Raw genomic sequence first — 21,911 nt, forward strand, 5'->3', positions numbered from 1 at the left:
ATAAAGATCGTAGTGTTTGTGTTTTCATATGTTTATAAGTTTTTTGTTGGAGCACAAAGTTTCTTTCACCAGTGGAAAAAAGAAGTGATTTTGGAATCCATTGCGATCGGAATGCCAATATATCCAATGTCATATTTTTAAATTGTCAAGAAAAATAAAAATGTTGTATCGGAAATAAGTAGTCATATATAACTTGGAGAGCCTCACAAGTTCCACTTTTACATTTTTTTTCACCATGAAATAATGCAGAAGAAAATATAAAACATATACTATTATTGAACTTGCAAGAAGTTCAATAAGGGATGTAGAGTACTTAACAACTAGAAATTTACATGTAAAGTAATAGCTTACACTAAAACGTGATGGTTATTCTCAGAAGGCATTCGTCACATTACATTAATGTGTTGCATATTATTCATGATACAAGGTCATTATTTCACCAAATATAAGACGTTATTTTACCAAATTTCACGCTATTTAAAATCATTCATGTTACATGCATGATCGATAATTTGTCAAATAACACATTATTTTATGTGATACCAGTTTATTTTTTTTATTAATTGGTTATCTAAATGGAAGAGAATAATGTATATGATTCTTGCTAAACGTGATAAACAATCATGCAGCTCTCTACCGACGAGAAATAACATAAAGATAATTTAATATCTACGTGACTCATGTGAGTTATTTTGTAAATTCACACAATTTCACAAAAGTATAGAGTAAGGGAGATTTTGCCAGTCCGCATGGAAACCTCTTTTATTTACCATTTTGTCACCATATAGTAATTTACTTACAGCTCAAAATTAGACTACCTGCCTATTCACCCAAACCCAAACATTAATGTAACATTGTATTTTCAAAATTTATACAAAAGGTTCTTTCTTTTTTAGTTTAAATAAATACGTTAGGTGCAATAGAAAAGTCAACGGCGAACCGCTGGTTCCCTGAGGATCGAGTTTCCAGCCCAAACCCTACTTCAGCCACGGCTGAAGGCAGTCCTAATCGCCCCCTCCTTTCCTTCCTGACCCTCTTGACCATAGCCTTATTGTTTCACTTTCAGAATTCTCTTCCCTTTCTCCCTTCTCCCCTTCCTCCCCTTCCCCCCACTCCCCTCAAACTGCTTTCATTGAGCATGAGCGAGTGGTACTAGCTCTTCCTGCACATTACAAATCTACTCATGTGGTGGTAAATGCTCAGGCACAAGCCATTCTCAACTCTTACAACCAAATCCTAACTCTAAACTCCAGATCTGAAAATCGTGCTACAGTGAAAGATAGCAGAACTGAGGCTCAAACCGATGGTCTCTTAACTCAAAACCCTCCTAAGGTTACTCGTCGGGTTCTTGGCTCGAACTCGGGAGCAATCTCTGTCACTCCAACTGCTCACAGCGAACTGCCCACTCCTGCATTGATTCCAGCCGGTACAGGTTTAGACTATAACTCCTCCCTCCCCCCCCTCCCCCCTCCCCCCCCACTACTGCCTACTCCGGAGGTGAACTTTCAAACCCCAAATCCCCCCTTGAGTGCTCTGGTCTCGCCACCCTCCTCAATTCCCCTAGGTCCCCCTCCGTCTTCGATGAACCCTCCAACCTCCTCCCCACCCCAAGTTACCCTTGCTCAAAAGCTTAAGCGAGGAGCTGATCATACTCTAACCAGATTGGCTCCTGTAAACTACTCTCCTGAGGGGAAGCCGAGAATCGTAATCTCTGATTATGTTTTTCATGAAGGAGTCGAGTTACATAAAGATTTTATCATTGGTAAATTTAAAGGCAGGCTTCCTACTTACAAACATATTCAGAGTGTTTTGAGCCACATGTTGGGTAAAGGCCAAAGGATAGAAGTGCACCTCAATCATTCCACCAAGGTACTGGAAAAGAAGCTGTGGTATATCGGTGAGTGCATGTTCCTCATGGCTCAGTGGGATTCAACTGGTGGAACTAATACTGACCTAGATACTATTCCAATTTGGGCCCATCTCAAAGGTATGCCTTTTGACCTGATTCATCAGAAGGGCATTAGCTTAGTTGATGGTCTGGTTGGTGAGCCAAAGGAAATGGATGAATTTACAAGAAACCTAGTCAGTCTGACTGAAGCACATGTCAAGGTGGAGAGAAACATAAACGAACCTATGCCTACAACTGTCGAAATTGAAAGATCCAGTGGTGAAGTAATTAATATTACTGTTGAATACCCTTGGATCCCTCCCTCATGCTCCTACTGTAAAAGCATAGGACATTCTATTAGATTTTGTCCCAGTGTTACTCTATCCTGGTCAGAAGCAAAAAAGCCATCTGGTGATAAAGTGGTGGGAAAAAATCAGAATGTCAAAGCTGGATATATCCCCAGATCTCAAAAAGGAAAAGAACACATTGCTCCCGCTTCCTTATTACCTCCCCATGACACTAAAGAGGCAAGCAACTCTACTTCTCCATATCCAGTTGTTGACTCAGTCCAATGTCAGACTAGCTCTGATGCTATCCCGCAAGCCCCTCCTCTTCCAAAATCAGTTGCAGCCACCCATGTTCTTCCAAAAACAAAAAAGCCCTCACTCTCGCTTAGTCACTCATTGGGATCCAACAAAGATTCCACCTGGACTCCAACCCTTGGCTTTTCGGTGGTGACTTTAACCAAATCATTCATCCGGCAGAGCACTCAAATCTGATGGTCAACCACCTAACCTCCCGTATGCTAGAGCTTCGTGATTGTGTGCTACAGATGGAGCTGTTTGATCCTTGTTAACAAGGCCCCCTTTTCACCTGGTCGAATGAAAACCCTATAAATCCCACAGCAAAAAAGTTAGATAGATTGCTAGTAAATAATCACTGGCTCTCTACTTACCACAACAATGTTGCTTCTTTCCTAGCCCCTGAACTCTCTGACCATTCTCCTTGGCTCCTAAATCTAGCTGCTTCCCTCCCCTCTGCTGGCACAAAACCCTTTAAGTTCTTCAACTTCCTCACTTCTCATCCCCTATTTCTCCAAACGATTGGCTCTGCTTGGGTCTTGGCTAGAGGTGTCAATTAGGCCTTAAGCCCGCGGACATAGCCCGTCAAGTAACATTGTGAGGCGGGTATGGGCCTTGTTTTTGAAGCCCAAAAGTTGGCGGGTCTCGGGACTCAATCTGTTTGGTCTGCGGTTTTGGTGGTCATGTCTGTCGTGGGTTTGCGGGCGACCCGACGAGCCATGGAAGGTTTTTCATATTCGTCTTTCTTAGTCTCCAAATCGGACGGTGAATTGGAGGATTCTCGATAAGATGGTAATGAGACTCACTCTTTGCGACGACTCCAAGGACAAATCCTGGTGTCTCTAACCTCCTTTCTCTTACCATGTTTTCTCAATCTCTCCATGTTCGTGAAAACTATCAACTAACAAGGCAAGTTAGACTTAGAGATGGACAACTGAATTTAGAATTGGCTGCTTTGGTTTGTTTTTAAATGTTGTAGCTTTAGTTAGACACTGAACCGAACATTGATTCGAATTGAATTAGCTGATGCCTTGTTTAGGAACTAGAATTGGTTTACCTTTTTGAAAGTTACGTGAGATTTAAGAGTGAACATGAACTTTTTGCTTTATGTTTGTATTGAATGATTAGGTAAATAATAGAGACATTTCAATTGCTGTCTTAAGGGAATTTTTATCGAAGTTCAAGCAAGAGCATGAGGGTAAGCCATATAAAAGAACAAGACCAGCTTCCAAAGGGAACGGCAAGGATTCTTCTGATGCTTCCAAGGTAGAAACTCCTAGTGAGAACGAGATAAATAATGGTGAACACAAAGTAGCATATGTATAATAGTTACAAAGAGTTGCTTGATCTTAATGTTGAAAGAAACATAAGTCATCATCGCAAGGATGAAAGTCTCAGGTATTCTAGCTCATACATAAATTTTAAGTCTTTCATCTTTCTTGGATTAGTTTAATTGATATTTTTTTGGACAGAGACTTCTTTGATCAACCTGTTTTGTTTCCTGCAGTTCGGATGCAGCAAGTTCTGTTTCCTGCAGTTCGTTGCAACCAGTTATAGTTTTGGTCTATGGCCCTAAAAACAGTGGCAAAAGAACATTTTCACGCAATCTTGTTGAAGTACTTCTCCAAAGTTTATTATTTGTGTCTAATGAAATTCAGTTTGTTTTATAAGTGTTGCTTATTTGGACCTCAAACTAAGAAGGATAAGTCTAACGGATTGAGCTGGTCTGCTTTGTATTCAATAATATAAGCTATATACACACACTGTCATGAACGAAGAACCAAGGTGATATGTAGGTTATTGGCGTATGATCTTAGACTCTTAGTTCTTTTTATTGAATCAGTTTTTCATGTGTTAATCTTTCCGTATGTAAACAGGGACACAGGTTTGAGTTCAAGTGGTATAACAACTAAAGAATGGAAAGAGAAACGAATGAGAGAAGAGGCTTTACATGCTAGAAGTCTTATCAACGCCTGCGGGCATGCCCGTTAGTCTGCTAAGCTAAGCGGGGCGGGTATGGGCAGTGATATATAACCCGCCGCCCGTGGCGGGCTGTCCGCAGCGGTTCGAAAGAAAAACAAGACCGTCGCAATCAGTCCGTTCGGTCACGGACATGCCCGTTTGACACCCCTAGTCTTAGCTGAAAACTCACATCCCTTAGAATCAAGTTTGTCAGTGCTGAGTGCAAAACAAAAAACACTAAAGAGAGAGTTAAAAACCCTTTCAAGAGAGAATTTTTCGGATATTCAAAATAGAGTGAGGGAAACTAACCATTTACTTCAAGATGTGCAGGTACAGGCAATGTCTTCACCATCCACTGACCTTTTCTACCAGGAGAGAGAGATGCATGCTAAATGGGAATTCCTCAGGAAAATTGAAGAAAGTTACTTTAGACAGCGGTCCCGCATAAATTGATTAAGAGAAGGAGACCTGAATACTGCTTACTTTCACAGAATGACTCAGATCCGTAACGCTTTCAATGAAATAAGATCATTCACTTCCCCCTCTGGCAGTCTAATAGTAGATCCGCAGGAAATGAGCAGGATGGTTGTAAGTCATTTCCAATCTATCCTCGGGCAAGTCTCTCTGGGAACCATCTCCACCTCCATAGCTTGGTTCTGGTCCTTGATTAGCTATTGTTGCCATCCAGAGCTGAAACAAACAATGATTAAGATCCCATCACTTGAAAAAATAACGAAAGCAATGTTCAAGCTAAATACAAACAAGGCGCCGGGCCCTGATGGTTTTACCTCAGCTTTTTACAAGTCTGCGTGGGAAATTCTGGGTCTAGAAGTTACAACTGGTATTCTCCACTTCTTCCAAACAGCTTTCCTTCCATCTACAATTAATGCAACCATCCTGGTGATGGTTCCTAAGTTCTCATGCGCTTCTTTAATATCAGATTTTTGTCTCATTTCCTCATTGAATACCCTTTACAAGGTCATCTCTAAGCTTCTTGTAACTCGGCTGAAACCCATCCTCCCATCACTAGTCCAACGCAATCAAACTGCATTCATAAAAGGGCGTCTGTTAGTTGAAAACACGCTATTGGCTGCGGAACTGGTTAACGGCTATCACAAGACTCGGGGACCCAAGCGAATAACAATCAAAGTTGACATAGCTAAAGCTTTCGACACTGTTAGATGAGAATTCATCTTTAGTTGTCTAAGAGGTATCGAGGTACCAGAGTTTTACCTGAGGTGGCTAAAGGCATGTGTTTGCACGCCTACTTTCTCAGTGGGTCTCAATGGGCTTCTACATGGTTATTTTAAAGGTGGAAGAGGCTTAAGGCAAGGAGATCCGCTGTCCCCATAACTTTTCGTCCTTGTCATGAACTGTCTGTCTGTCATGTTAGATAGAGCTGCTGAGGAAGAAAAATTTCAATATTATCATAACTGCCAGAACTTAAAGTTAACTCACCTCTGTTTTGCTGATGACCTTCTGATCTTCGTAGATGGGTCCTCCTCCTCTGTAGAAAGTGTTCTCCAAGTGTTGAAGGAGTTTGAGGAAGCCTCAGGTCTAGCAATCAGCCTACCAAAAACAAGTTTCTTATTTCAGGACTCTCACAACCTGAAATTGACCACATCAAATTAGCTTCAGGCATAAACCATGGCCAGTTTCTGATAAGATACTTAGGGGTGCCTCTCTGCACTAAGAAACTTACTCTCCTAGATTGTGCCCTTCTGATCAAAGCAGGTTAAACGCTTGGGCCACAAAGTCTCTATCGTTTGCTGGTCGCCTCCAGCTTCTAAACACGGTAGTCACTGGTATCTCCAATTTCTGGTGCTCTGCTCATGTACCTCTCAAAAGATGCATTGAAACTTTGAATTCCCTCTATGGGGCTTTCTTGTGGAAAGGTACAACAGAGGGTCATCACTCAGCACGAGTAGCTTGGAATGTTGTGGTCAACCGGAAAGATGAAGGAGGTTTGGGGGTTCGTGATCTACGACTGTGGAACAAAGCTTGCTTGATCAAACTTATCTGGATGCTCTTCTTTAGGTCTAGGTCAATCTGGGTCGCTTGGTTCACATGAGCTTATCTCTCAGGAAACCTAACCAACTTCTGAACTTGTAAGCAGAAGAATCACCACTCCTGGTTATCAAACAAACTGTTACAAATTAGAGAGGAGGCTTACCCATGGATTAAGATGAAAATAGGAAATGGAAGAAGCTGTAAATTCTAGAGTGATCATTGGTGCAAATTAGGCCGTATGTCAACTTACCTTCAAGGAGAAGGCCCCTTGGGCATTTATCGAGACATAATCATTGCTGACTTATGGAGAAGAGGCGGCTGGAGGTTACCCCCGGCGAGATCAGAAGCTCAAGTCAGCTATCAAACCGAACTATCCATCCTATCCTTAACGGATCAACCAGATTCCTACATCTGGTGGGTTGATGACCATATGAAAGATGCACATACCACCGAGACTATTTATCATGCTCTTAAAACACATATACCAATGGTTTAATGGCACAAGATCGTTTGGTTCAAAGGAGGAATTCCCAAACATAAATTTCTTACCTGGCTTTTTATGCTGAAGAGGTGTTTAACTCGCGACAGATTACTAAACTGGGGGCTTCAGGTTGATCCCATCTGCCTACTATGTGGATATGCGGAAGAAAGTCGCGACCATTTGTTTTTCAACTGCCAATTCAGCTCACTGATCTGGACCACAATCTCTCGCCGATGCTCCCTCAACGTGTCCTTAACTTGGACTGGAACGATTCAAAACCTCATCAACTACAGGGGATCAGCTGTGGCAAAGAAACTAATCCTCATCGTTTGGCAAGCTACGATTTACTCCATCTGGGCTGAAAGAAACCATCGACTACACCGTAATTCCTTCAAACCAGCAAATCTCCTTCTCCGGCAGCTTGACTCTCTAGTGCGGAACAGAGCATTAAGCTTCCGAGTCTCCAATCCATCCTTAACAACAAACCTTCTGATCCTTTGGTTCGCTGGATCTGAGAGATAAGTTAGCTCCCTCATAAAACACCTAATTGCAGGTGTGGTCCTTGTGATTTTCTCGAAAGCGATTCATCACCAATCAGTGATGGCAAAGCAAAGTGGTTTGAAGTGGTTATTTCCTCAACCGTTTATTTGGTTCCCCCTTAACTAGCTGGTTCGAGTTTGGTTCATTTCTGGTTCCTTTCAAAATAAGTGGGTCATGTAATAGCCTTTTATTTACTTTGATTGTTGGGCTTCCAACACTGGGTCTTTGGCTCTGTTAAACTTTTGTATTTCTTTATATTAAATGCCTTTTAACAAAAAGAAAAAAAATATACAAAAGCAAATATATTTTGTGTAGCAAATTGTTTGTAGGACAATATACATTTACAAAAGCTTCATATATGCTCCATTATATGATTGGTCAGCCACTAATTTAGATACTTGAATATCTACAAGTATATATATATGCAATTTGCATATCATGCCAAAATGTACCAAATCTCTCTTTCGGAGGCTGAAAATCAAATGAATGAGAAAGGAAATGGAAATATATCAATTACTTTCCGGACTTGTATCCCTATACCGATATAGTTACTGTTGTCCTGAAAGTCTCGTTCGATAACGGGCCATTAGGGAATCTGTACTCAAAGAAGCTTGTGTTCGCAAGCCACCAAAGTTCAAAGTTTGATCTTGAGATGATGGAGGTGGAGGATCAGGCGAGGAGAAGTTGAGACTGAAAGAGGAAGAAGATATTGGTGATTGATTGGTATAGTTGGGTCGTGTGAGGTCCAATGTCACGGTGGGGTGGGCGTTAGTGGTGGAGATAGAGAAGTGGTGATAAGGGAAATAGTAGCTTAGGCTCGCTGAGGTGGAGGACGAGGAAGAGGAGGAGCCAGATCGTAATAAAGAGGCAGCTGCGGAAGTTCCAGCAGCCATGTGGGTTGCTTCCATGGGAAGAGGATGGTCGTGGTTTCCTTCGTATGTTGTCATAAACGAGGAGGTATCTTCTTCTCCACATCTTTGCACCTATAGACATATTTATATTTTATGAGTTCTAAAATTTCAAAAACCAGTTGACAATGAATATATATATATATATATATATATATATATATATATATAATGAGTTTTTAACTCAAAACCAATTAACAATGAAAAAAGATTGTTTAAGAATGTAGTATACCTGTTTTCTGACGGGACAATTTGACGACATGGAGCAACGGTAATAGGCTCGTGGAAGAGGATTGGTTTTTGCTGTCTTTTGACCGTACTTCCTCCATTGGCAACCGTCGTTTATCTATACATTCAAGTAACATATACCAATATGATCAAACTAATTAGAATAGATGTTACGTGCTAAATAAACACATATATGTAATGTATGCATGGTTTTGGTGGTACGTACTGATGGGTCTTCACATGTTGCTTTAACACAAACCCTAGTTTTCTTCAAACTTGTTTGCTCATGCTCTTCCAAAACATCTTGCTGATTTTCATTTCTAGCTGTTTTGACATCTTTCCTCGAAGATACACATTTATTCTCTGCGTTTACATTCTTAACTTGTCTACAAAGATAATCTAGTTTCGAGGTTGAATCTTCACAATTTTGGATCTGAAATCCTAACCCCAGTGAAGATCTTTTCTTTTTTGATCCCTCCTCCTTCTCACCAGAAGCCTTGTCCACCTTCTCCTCTTTTTTAGAGATCGTTTGCTCTGATGATCTTCCAAGCCTAAGTGATATATCTACACCAAAATCATTATCTTTGTCTTGATCACGATCAACCTCTAGCTCTATAGAAGCTCCTTGTTGTTGTCGGAGAACTTCGGAGACATGCATTTGAAGAGAGTTGTAGTTATTAAGAATCGTCGAGAGCAAGAGCTTTAATTTCTCATTTTCTTCCCTAACTTTTTCCACCTTTGCTTTTGTTGCATCAAGCTCCTCTTCCTGTAAATATATCCACATGCATTTATATTCACCTTCTAATCTTACATGTGTTTTACACACAAAAGTGAAAATATCATAGAAAATGAACGGAGATGGAAATGCCAAAAAACAAAAACAAAAAAAAAAGAATTTGTATCCGACCGGTCTAGAGAGGATCTTATATAATTGGATGTTAACATCAAAAATATTTAAATACCAGAATAAATTTTGGTATCCTTGAGCATTCAATAACCGACCCGAATTAATTAAAAGCATGCACCATTTTTGTTTGTGTTTTATGTGCAAAGCATGATACTACAAAACAATGAACTTTTCGATACTCGAGACCATTTCTGAACAAGCAAAGTTGACTTTTATTAGAAGCAGCAAATCAAGTATTAATTTTCAAGCATAAAAATTATATGAAAGTAAACTATATGTAAATCTATATGAAAAACCAGAATCATATGAACATGAGATTAATTCTCACCGATTGAAACACCAGAAGGAGATTGAGAAAACAAACAAAAAATTACTTAATTTGAGAAAATCTGTGGTTTAAAACACTTAAATCAAGAAATAGTTTCAAGATTTACCTTATCAGATTCTCCCATAACACCATCGGAAGGTTGGGAGCATGAAACGGTCTCCTCTTTGGTCATGATATATATTATGATTCAGATGCGATCTTGAGATCAACTGGATCTGCTCTTTTTCTTCTTTGCAACAAAAAAAAATAAAATAAAAATTATTGTCTTCTTTTTAGGCCTAAGTAGGTTTTATATAGGGACCCAAAAGCCTATAGTATTTGACTTTGGATTATAATAAGAGGGAATACAGAACTAAAAATATATAATTATATCACCACCACCATGTTACCAGCTCTGTCTCTATTCTTGAATAATCCCCAAACAGACGACTCAGCATTATATAATAAAATTAATTAATGCGCATCATCATATTATAATTGTGGTCATATATATAAATAAATTATCAAATCTTTTATAATTATTGACATTAATAATATCAAATGGTATTGCAATCCAGATGAATCTGGCCTAAACATTAATACTTTGGAATATTTCAATTTCTTACATATTTACATGATAATTAAAGCATGTGTATATAGTATTATAGTTCATATTAGGTAACTAAAAGCAAGTGTTTACTTTCATCTTATCAATAAATTGAAAGATTAACTTTAATATATCATATTTCATCTTATCATTCTTTTTTTTTATAAATGTTAACTAGTTTTAATGTACAATATCTATTAAGAATTTAAGAAAAACAAAAAATTATAAGTGTATTATATTTAACCTTATATTAAAACTACACATATAAATTTATAACTGATACAAGATCAGAACAAATATTTTAATTTTTATCTTTTTTAGTGTGCAAATTTTTTCTTATAGGATCTTAATGTCCCTTAAACTTATGGTTATCTAAATTTTTTAAATGGAATTAAATCAAATAACGAATCAAAAGCATGCTACTTATTATAATCATCCAGCACTAGGACACCGCATGTGAATGAGTGCATTTGCATTTGTAAAAGAAAGTTTCAGCCGTACAACGCGTGTTGAGTATTTGACAGCACGGTTCTAGATGTGCGGGGTCGATTGTGGTGATCGTATCCAATAAAAAAAATGACATCTCATCGATCTCCATGCTAACTTAATTACGTTGACTAATTTCATGTTAATAATAGACACCGTATGAATTTTATAAGATAATAAAGCATCTTTAATGGTCCTCTATTTTTTATTTTATAATAGAGATCCACCTCTATTTTCACCTCTAAAATAGAAATTGCTATTTTTTCCTCTATTTAGACTATCTCCAATAGTTTTCCCTATTTTTACCTCTAAAATAGAAGAACTCTATAATAGAGGTGACTTTTGCTCCAATAGATACCTCTACTTTTTCCTCTAAAAAAGAATATTCCGTAGAGATTCCTTTTTTATTTTACTATTAATACCTTTTACTTATAAAAGTTGCAAATTAACCCATTTATTTTATGAAATTTTCATAAAATTATGATATTATTTAAATTTTTAACATTCATAAATATTATTTAAATATCACATTTATTAAAAAAATACATTGCATCATATAAAATAATAAAACATAGTAGATTTTTTTAACCATCGACATTAGTGTATTTTTCCCACAAATGCTCAATTAATGCATTTCGAAGTGAGAAATGAGTTTCTTTATCTTTGATTTTTCTAAATCGACCTAGAAATTCTTGGAATCGGATATCATAATATTATGGTATGAATAAAAACTAAAATATTTAAGTTATTTATATTTAATAAGATTTTATATAAATTTTCTTTTGCAAATAATAGTCTCAAATTTTAAAAATGTTTTTCTATACAAAAACCTTTAAGATTTTGTTCAATACAAAACCTCCACTTCACTAAATTATTATTAAACTATTTATATATATATTTTATTTATTTTGATCATAAATATAAAAGTGTTAAAAGTTTAAGGGCCATTTTATAAATAAAAAAGTTCAACTCTATTATAGAGGAAAAAATAAAGTTCCTCTATATATAGAGAAAAAAATAGAGATCTCTATTATAGAGGTAGAAATAGAGATGGGTTGGAGTAGATTTTACTCTAAAATAGAGTTAAAAACAAATATAGAGGTGAGTTGGAGATGCCCTTATAGAGGAACTCTATTTATTTTACAAAGGGTTCCTCTATAAATAGAGGAACTCTATTTTAGAGGTGAGAATAGAGGTGGGTTGGAGTAAAACTTACATCTATTATAAAGATCTTTATTATAGAGGACAAAAATAGGAAAAACCATTGGAGATGGTGTAATGAAATGTTAAATTGATGAGTAACTTTCTATGTTTTGAAACATATATATATAAAGTAAGGGGTTATTGAAGTTTGCTACTATTATATTTAAGGCTGCTCTAGTTTGAATGATAATACAAACAACGAATGTGGTCATTTTTTATTAGGTGGAGGGATACTAATCGAATGCTTTTTTAAAAGTTTTGTAAGACATCAAAGAGTGTTTAACCATAAAATATGTGGCCGGCGCATGCCAAATTTATTATATAAAATGTTAAGGGAAGTTTTGATCAAAAAAAAAAAAAAAAAATCTTAAGGGAAGATACAGACATTGCCGAGAGTCGAGAGAGATGTATAGGCGCCTTCACCCGCAATACGCATCGTTCTCATAACTTCATCATCACACGAATCAATGAGATCATCAGACTAGTGTCTTGTTTGGCTCCTCAATTCATCTTCCACAATCCGAGTAGGCTTTAAGTTCTTAACTAAGATTTAGTAAAATCTTCACTTTCTTCGTTTAATGATAAATCAGAAACAAACAAAACATTGTCGACATTTATTATGTAATTACATGTTTACGGGAATTTTATGAATTCGATGTTGTCATATTTTTATGCAATGCTTCTCAATTTTTATAATTTATACTCTCTTCATTCTAAACTAAATGTCGTATATTTTTTTTTTCATCTATATGAAAAGAGCAATTAAATTTTATTTTTCCTTCTTATTATTATATTGTATTGTTTGTTTTTGGATGATATATTAAAGTAATGTAGTAGGAGTAAAACTAATTTTTAAAAAGAAACTATATTAAAAATTAAAAAGAATTTTTATTTTTAAACAAAATTCGTGTTTAAAAACGATATTTAGTATTTAACCGAGAAAAATATGCTTAAATTAACTATAGAAACATTTAAATGTTTTTATGTTTAAGTTCAAACATTTATTAATGTTTTAAACATGTAGATTCTTCTGGAACTTGCGCCAATTCAAATGGAGTATACATTTATAATTAAACTTTTTTTGGACAAAAAGAATATTTTAACATTTTATATATAAATTAATAGTATGATTTCGTGGCCTTAAAGTCTACCAATGATAAGAAAAAGGACCCAGCATCTGACATCTTGTAAGTAAAAATATTAACAAAATAATATAATATCATTAGTTTAGATCTTTTGTTAAGAAGTTACTTATTATGAGAACATGTTCAAGATCATAAGATTTAATAATATAATAATCTTAAACATATTATATTTATAAAAACTTTAAAAATAACATTTAAATTGCAAACTTATAAAACTTTTACTAAAATTCAAAATATAATACCAAATTTTTATGTAACAAAAAAAACATATTACTTAATTAAAGCACACAAACATTTTATTTAATTAATACATAGTTTAATGTCCAAATTTATTCTATATATTCTCAATCAGATCCTCTTTTAATTTGTGAAAAATTGTTTGCAAAAAATTGTATCCATTCATAGCTTGCTACATCAGCTTAGAATTAAACCAAGATCAGTTCTACATTAAGAACTAAAAAAAGTGTTCTAAGCCACTATTCATTGTTTTTCTAATTTTTTTGGACTTAGAACACCAAAGGTATTCTCCCTATAATGATGGCCGAAGTAGTCTACCATATAATAAATATGATGTCATTACAATCTAGTCGTATAAATAATTAAGAACCTTATGATAGTTGAAATATTTATAATTAATAATATGCGATATTACTTTTATATCACACAATAATGACATTATTATATAGCCAATGATCTCTCACATCGTGCTCCAGAATCTATCGCATAATCAAATCCTCTATTATAGTGGCCAAGTCATTTTTTTTGGTATAGGTATAAAATGGTTACCTTATTTAGCAATTTTGTGTTGATACTATCTCGCAAAGTGTTCTTTGAAACTCGGATCCAACTAATCCTCTATCGCAACGCGAATTGACCAATAAATCTAATCCAATTAGATCTTAACATATCAGAATTGACCATGCTATATGTAGCTATCTTTAACCAAATCCACGATGTTTCTTCCACGTTTTCACTATCTTATTAAGTTATTAGTAATTAAGAACTTACGTTTCTAATTTTAACTTCTCAAATCATATATCAGATCTGCAGTGACAAAATGTACATAATTTTTTCTTCTTCATGTTTTTTTGTTTATTGTTAAATATTTATACAATTTTGCCAATTTTTGGCCAAAGTTATATAAAGAATACAAGTAGCAGGAGAAAAAAACGAAAGCTAAAGATAAATACAAAAACTATAACACAACAAGGTAGCAGAAGTAAACACTCAAGGAAAAAACACAGGAATTTGAACCCTTATCATTATTGTTACTACAAACCCTGACCTAAACCAGCCCTCAAACGTCTCTAGCAAGGTTGGTGGATCTCTTTACGAATCATTCCGACTTTGACTATTATGGATTGGCTCCATTTATCTAATTTTTTCCGATCTATATTAACATTTTTGAAATACATCTGGTGTTTTACCCTTGAAGTTATACTTATTTACAAAGTTAATTCCTAAAAAATTTCTAAAAAAAATTTTACTTTCCTAAATATTTTACATTCCTTTTCAACTAAAAAAATTACAGGAATCAATATAAAAACAAAAACTATAATTTATTTAACCACACTTTCTATATTGTGTTTTGAAAATATTTTATCTCTGAATCCTTTGCAAAGTCAAATGCAAACAAACAAAAAACAACAATTTGATTCCCATTTGGTTTTCTAAAACATGTGAGCTTTGATTTTTAACGTAAAAAGAACTTCGATTCAAATATTATAATTAATAAATATAAACTTAATAAAAATTTAAAATATTCTGAGTAAAATTAGAAAATTTTAAAATACTATATAATGTGGTTATATAGTAGATTAGTTATAAAGAAGACATGTTAAATTAATGAAATATCATTAAATTTGTGCTAACACGGGTTAAATCCTTATTCTATTATTTGTCAACACTACTAATACTAGAATATTTGACATATAAAATCAAGTTGATTTAACTAAGATTGTGTAAAATAATTAAATCATAAGAAAATGTGACTTAATTACAATGTGTAAATTACTTATTATGTATTTAGATCTCTTATTTTTTGTTATAATAATTAAAAATCAAAATAGAATCTCAAACACTAAACAAAACAATCTAAATATAACAAACAAATTGTCATGAGTATTGGGGGTTAAAAATTAATATAAACATTTAGCCGCACAAACGGCCAGAAAATTTAGGTATTTCTCTATTTACAAACATCTAATATTTAACAAATAAATAAAACATAAAATATAAATAATAATAAAATTTATATGTACGATATACCAAAAGTTAAAATCTTGTTATATTTCTAACTGTGTACTTTATGTGTTGATGTACCGTATGCTTTTGCTAATGGACGTTGGTTTTATTATGTTTTATATTTGATGGGCTTTGTATTCCTCCTTTTTTTCTTGTCTTTCTGATAAATGTGACAGCCTTTTTTTTGTTCACCTCACAGCCTTTATATATTGTATATACTAGGTTTTCATCCGCGGTACACCGCGAGACTAAATTATAAATTATTGTATTTTAAATAATAATTTTTAATTTATTTAGTTTTCAAATTCTCAATTAATTAACTTTTATCTAATTAATTTATAATTTTGTTTAAAATGTTTTTTTCTTCTTCTTATGTTTTATACAGTTTATAACCTAATTACATTAAATTTATTATTAGATAGAATATAAAATTTTAAAACACTTAGTTTTGTTTTCTATAATTAAATAGATGTATATGCATATATGGTATGTTAGTGTATATTTATGTGTATACAATTTTTTTTTTGGAATATTAAGAATATGTTGTAGTATGTGTAATATTTTGTAATTCATATATTAAATAATTTATAAGTTAATTTTCTAAACTATGACTACAAATCTATAGTATATAAAATAAATTAATAGTTTTAGTATTGGTTCTATAGTCCAAACCTGCCATGCTAGGCGGATCACGCAATATGTTCAAAGATTTTTAATCTGCAAAAACTTATCATACGAAACCCATGAAAGTAAAATATAGTATGTGAGGCTAAAAGTCACTTTTTATCAAATCAGTTTTTTAAGTTTTTAAAAAACAATAGCTCTTCACTCACCTCCTTATAAAATAAGGAAATTAAATCTGTATACATTAACAATTATGTTTGTTACCTTTTAAAATACTTAGTTTGTATAAAAAATCGAATATAAGTAAAGTTAATTTATTTGTTAAATTAATTATTTAATGACAATGGCATGCCTGTAAATAAGTGCCAACTTCATGATTTTTTTTATAAATATCTCCAAAAATGTATATATAGAAGATTTATAAATCACGTAAAACCGAATTTAATGTATATGGGTTGCTGAAATGGTAAAAAAAGATTCTGATATTCGTTTGACAAAGAAAAAAAAAAGATTCTGATATTCAATTCAAAACTTTGTCAAACGTTGAGAGTCCTTGTCAAACAATATGAAACAACCTCACAATGAAGGGTTCGTGCACATTTCACATTCCTCTTTATGATTTGGAAATGGTTGTAAATGTATATAGCTAGTCATATTTGAGGTCTACCAAAGTCTCCTTCTTAGCTATAAATTTACTCATATTTGTAAGAAAAGATAACATCAGATATAAGAAAATGGTAGGCCTGGGCGTTCGGTTTATTCGGGTTATTCGGTTCGGTTTAATCGGTTTTTCAATTTTTCGGTTTTCAAAAATTCTAGCCGAATTAAACCGAATAAAAGTTCGGTTCGGTTTATTCGGTTCTCGGTTTATTCGGTTCGGTTATCTTGATTATCTAACATTCCGAATTAAACCGAAAAAAATTCTATTTCGGTTAATTTAAACCGAAATAGAGCAGAAAAAAAATAAATACCTGCATACTTAAGTAAATACTGCTAAAAACAAACCAAAACAGAAGCGAGGCCTTACAAATACATTACAAACCTTAGTAAGACCACAAGTAAAGCTTCAAATATGTACTACGTAACTCTAACCAATGTACATTCTAAGTTAGTAGTTACACCAAAAAGGCAGCATCATATGTAACAGGTTCATAGTTCACAGAATTGGCTTAGTACCATCCATTGTTCAAAAGAAGAAGGTACTGACTCAATACCATCCATCGTTTAAGGCTGCAGGCTGCTTGTTGCTTGGTTATCCACATCAAAAACAAAAAGGACAAAAGAGCAGCTTCCATAATCCTAGGCTGCAGGCTGCTAATCGACATCAAAAAGGACAAAAGAGCAGCTTCTGTTTCAAACCTGTAATCATTGAAACACAACACAAATTAGCATATGAACCCTACATTATTACATTCAATCAGAGAAAGTGAAATAGAAAGTTAAGAATACTTAACTTACTAAAAGTTACTGAGTGAGCATTGCATTCCGAGAATCTACAGAAACAAACATATTGTTAAAAACTGCAAAGAGTAAAACTTGTATATACAACTAAATTTGATTACTTACCAAGAGACTCAAAGAACGCAGCTTCTTCCAACATTTGCACCAAGTTAGCAACTTCAGCTTGTGTTTTAAAAGAAACCCTCAACCATTGTTGAGTGCATAACAACATTTCAACCATATAAGGAGTCAGAGAACTCCTATATGGATCCAATATTCGGCCACTAGTACTGAAAACTGATTCTGAAGCTACTGATGAGACTTGGATAGCTAGAACATCTTTAGCAACTTCTGATAATATAGGGAACTTTTGGCTATTACACTTCCACCAAGACAGAACATCATAAGGGAAACCCAAAGTAGTCTCCACTCTCATTTCCGTTTTCTCATTCAAGTAGATATCCAACTCACTGCAACCATCTACTTTTCTCTTAGAGTTAACCAACTTATTGTAGATAACCTCCATCCTTTCACAACCATCCTCATCATCATCATCAGATAATTCACAAGTAGTAGTAGGTGTTGGCTCTGAGTCTGCTGGTTCCTCAACCTCAATAGGTTTGCTAAGTCTGAAACTGTATTCTTCATACAGTTTTTTCATTACACTTGAGACTGAACTAGTAAGCTGCTTACATTCAACAGTATCCTTACCATAGAGTTGCTCAATGCATAGATTAGCAAATTGCATCTTGTTGCGGGGATCAAAAACAGAAGCAAGGATCACAAGCGGATTCATATTTATCAATCCATCCCAATATTTTTCAAACTTATCCCTCATTGTGTGTGCATCTTTTCTGACTTTCTCATTACTGTTGCCACACTTGGTAATGAGATTTCTTTCAATGTTTACAATCTCATTGTAACAAAGACTGGAAGTCACTGTTGTTGAAGCAGAGAACAGTAGAGTACACTTGTAAAAGATCTTGAGAAACTTAACTAACCTTGAAACATCTTCCCAATCCGAAAAAGGGGTGGTCCAACCCGTTTTTTCTTTGTCTGCTCATCTATTTCAAAGAAATAATCATCATACAGTTTGTCTTCACTCAACATCCTCTCAAATGGTACTCTTAGCTTCAGAGCAGAAGTTAACATCAAATACGTTGAATTCCACCTGGTGGGGACATCCATTGGCAAACTGCCTCTACAAACTTTTCCCGAGTCACACCTTAGAGCAAATGACTTCACTCGATTGAAAGATGACCTGACATACTTGATAGCATTCCTAATAGCAACTATACTAGGCTTTGCTACTTTAAGACTATCTCCAACAATCAGATTGAGGATATGGGCACAACATCTCATATGAATGAAATCACCATCTCTCACTAATGCTTCTCCTCCTCTGAGCCTCATCTCATCCTTGAACTCTTTCAAAGCCTTGTCATTTCCTTTAGCATTGTCAACTGTAACAGTAAACACTTTCTGAACCCCCCATTCCTCTAAGCAATCTAGAAGCTGTCCAGCAATTGTGGATCCTTTATGATCTGTGACCACCTTGAAACTAAGTATCCTTTTCTGCATTTCCCAATTCTCATCTATCCAATGACCAGTGACAACCATGTAGTTCACAGAAGTTGTTGAAGAAACCCATATATCTGTGGTGAGAGAAATCCTTTGCTTCTGAACACTAAATAAATGCTTAAGCTCCTCTTTCTCTTGCAGATACATTCCAACAATGTCTCTACAACATGTCCTTCTGGAAAAGGTCTTGTATATAGGCAGGATGTTAAAACAGAAACGCTTCCAACCCTCAGACTCCACAAATGAGAAGGGTAACTCATTCACCACAACCAACTCATTAACAGATCTCCTAAAGAGCTGAGGATCATACTTAATAACCCTCATATTCCCACTCTTATCACCACCCAAGACAGTCTGTTTCTCCCTTTCAACATGATCCTTGTACATTTTACATCTTTCTATATGACCTTTCATCGGACTAGTCCCTACTGTCTTAGTGTCACATTTAATCTCTGTACCACAATACCTACAGTTAGCAAACTTATCATCCTCTACCCTTTGTATGAAGTGTTGCCATACCTCTGCTCGTTTAGCAAACTTTTTCTTTGGTTTCGGTGGCAAACCAGAGTCTGGTGTCGCCCTCTTTCTAGTCGCACCATGTTCTTCTCTGGTTACAGGTTCTCCAGTGACAGCAGGTTCCTCTTCGTTAATACCTTGAGAAGCCATCTACAAAAAAGTACAAGTTTGGCATTAGACAAAGTAAATGCAATAAAAAATTTAGGGTTATAGTTTAATCTTTGAAATCTGAAGATTAACATGAACAAAACCTCATAAATAAAAACCCAGATGAAGAAAGATGAAAAATTAAAAATGAATCGGTTTCTCAAAAATTAGGGTTAGAGTTTTTGTTTTCAAATCTGAAATTAAAGATGGAGAATTATAGATTTTAAGATGATCTTACAAAACAAAGGGTTTACAGACAATTTCACAAACTAAGGCAAAGAAGAAAGCATTACCACTCTGAAACTCGCGGTTAGGATTTGTGTTAGACAAAGTCGATTTCTACACAACGTCTGACATAAAGAGGAGCTGTATGTGACGATGATGAAGAAAAGAGGTGATGATGATGGGTGATTGAGAGGTTTCTCGACTAATCTCACTTCGTAATCGCCTATTTTCAGAGAGAGGTAAGATCGAAACTCGAAAGTCAAAACCGAGGACAAGAAATGAGTTAGTGTCGGCAATATTTGTTTATAGGGCAACATGTTTTTACTAAGTAAAAATAAAATAAAAATATTAGTGGACTGGATCACATATTTTGTTTTTATTGGATATTAGTTAAACAAAAAAATTAGTGGATCACGTGGTCCATCAAACTTTTGTTGGGCTTACTAAAAAACAATGAGAAGCAGCCCAATGCCAAAACAAATTAAAAAGAACAAAATAGAATTTATCTAACCTAAATCGATGGTGAGAGAGAAGGGATTAATGGCCGCCACCTGCGACTTCTCCTTCTGCAAAACACACAGAGGCTAACAAGTGAAGAAGAAGATGGAGTGATGTAGAACAGAAACCGAATAACCGATCGGTTTTAGGCCACCGAACCGAACCGAATCAAAAACCGAAATCCCCTAAAAATTCTGCCGATCGGTTCGCTCCATCCTTCATCTCCGGCACCGAAAACCGAAAAAGTCGGTTCTTTCGGTTCGGTTCTTTCGGTTCGGTTCTTTCGGTTTATTCCGAACGCCCAGGACTAGAAAATGGCATCTAAAAAGGTTTCATTCTTGTTTATATATTCATTTTTCTATGTGTCCTCTCAACCACAGGTAATCATTTTATTTGGCATATGGTTCCCTTCAGTTAAATAGATTTACGATATCAGATATTCTTCAGATTAATTATTTACGTTTAGTTGGAATTATTCACAATATCTATTATACATTCAAAAGTTAATGTGTTTACCTGATTCATAGAAAACATCATTTCTTATTTTCTTATTTTAGCAAATAAAACCATTAATTTTCCTTTCAACATAGACTGATGGAATTTGGAGAAGCACAAAACCCAACGGGAAAAAAATGCGAAGATCCAAACGGCGTGGACAGAAAATCGAAGTGTTAAGGATACACCAATGAACAAGGGTTTCTCGGTGGTTCTTGTCAAGGATACACCAATCATTATATGTGTGAGTGTTATGTAGGAGTTAAACAGACATCTCACTGATATAAGTTTCTACTCATATATAAAAATGTAACGTTTTCTTCTCTTGGATACTAGTTATTATAAAGTTCTTGTCTTATATATTATTATGATTTTGCAACTAATGCCATGATTTTCTCAAATCCTGCAATACTTTTTGTGTGTACAAAATGAAATATGTTTCTATTATTCAAATTTATCAAATCTAAGAATGAAATATTGTAAGTTTTACATATGATAAAGTTTAAAAGAATAGAATCATATTCTATTTGGTACATACAAAAAAAATTGTTGTTGGATTTGATAAAGATTTTAAAATAATAATAGAAACAAATTTCAATACACGTTTATGGAAATACTTGGCCACAAATTATATCTAAGACTTTTAAAATAATAAAAATATATTTTATTACACAACTAATTCAATAATTGGCTAAATGTGAGTATATATATATAAAAAACATCCCTATTTTTATAGAAAAATATCCATAAAGGTTTGAAATTTATTATAAATCTATAATATATGAAACTCTTTTAAACTTATATATTTGGGGTCTAAAAAAGTCTATTTCCTTGTCTAAATTCATATATTTTGTATTTTGTGAAAAAAAAAAACTTCGATAAGAAAAT

General features: G+C 34.4%; 1 protein-coding gene and 1 pseudogene across 1 annotated transcript; one reads left to right on the forward strand and one right to left on the reverse strand.

The window, feature by feature from the left end:
• Positions 1-7,751: 7,751 nt before the first annotated feature.
• Positions 7,752-10,293, reverse strand: LOC104701626 (putative WRKY transcription factor 36). The gene is made up of 4 exons (XM_010417342.3): positions 9,940-10,293; positions 8,825-9,364; positions 8,603-8,716; positions 7,752-8,445 (listed from the first exon to the last, which is right to left on the reverse strand). Exons 1-4 carry the CDS (start codon positions 10,003-10,005, stop codon positions 8,011-8,013), a joined length of 1,155 nt encoding a protein of 384 aa, XP_010415644.2. The 5' UTR covers positions 10,006-10,293; the 3' UTR covers positions 7,752-8,010.
• Positions 10,294-20,842: 10,549 nt separating this feature from the next.
• Positions 20,843-21,305, forward strand: LOC109125475 (putative defensin-like protein 33 pseudogene; annotated as a pseudogene).
• The last annotated feature ends 606 nt before the right edge of the window (positions 21,306-21,911 follow it).

The sequence above is a fragment of the Camelina sativa genome, chromosome 7 (genome assembly GCF_030686135.1).
Source record: "Camelina sativa cultivar CO46 ecotype springtype chromosome 7, ASM3068613v1".
Taxonomy (NCBI): Eukaryota; Viridiplantae; Streptophyta; class Magnoliopsida; order Brassicales; family Brassicaceae; genus Camelina; species Camelina sativa.

Excerpts from the sequence above, each read along its gene's own strand:
- LOC104701626 (XM_010417342.3), bottom strand. The coding sequence starts at position 10,005 with ATGACCAAAGAGGAGACCGTTTCATGCTCCCAACCTTCCGATGGTGTT. Across the intron at positions 9,365-9,939 it reads TTATGGGAGAATCTGATAAG|GAAGAGGAGCTTGATGCAAC; the intron begins GTAAATCTTGAA and ends ATATATTTACAG. Across the intron at positions 8,446-8,602 it reads ATTGTCCCGTCAGAAAACAG|GTGCAAAGATGTGGAGAAGA; the intron begins GTATACTACATT and ends ATATGTCTATAG.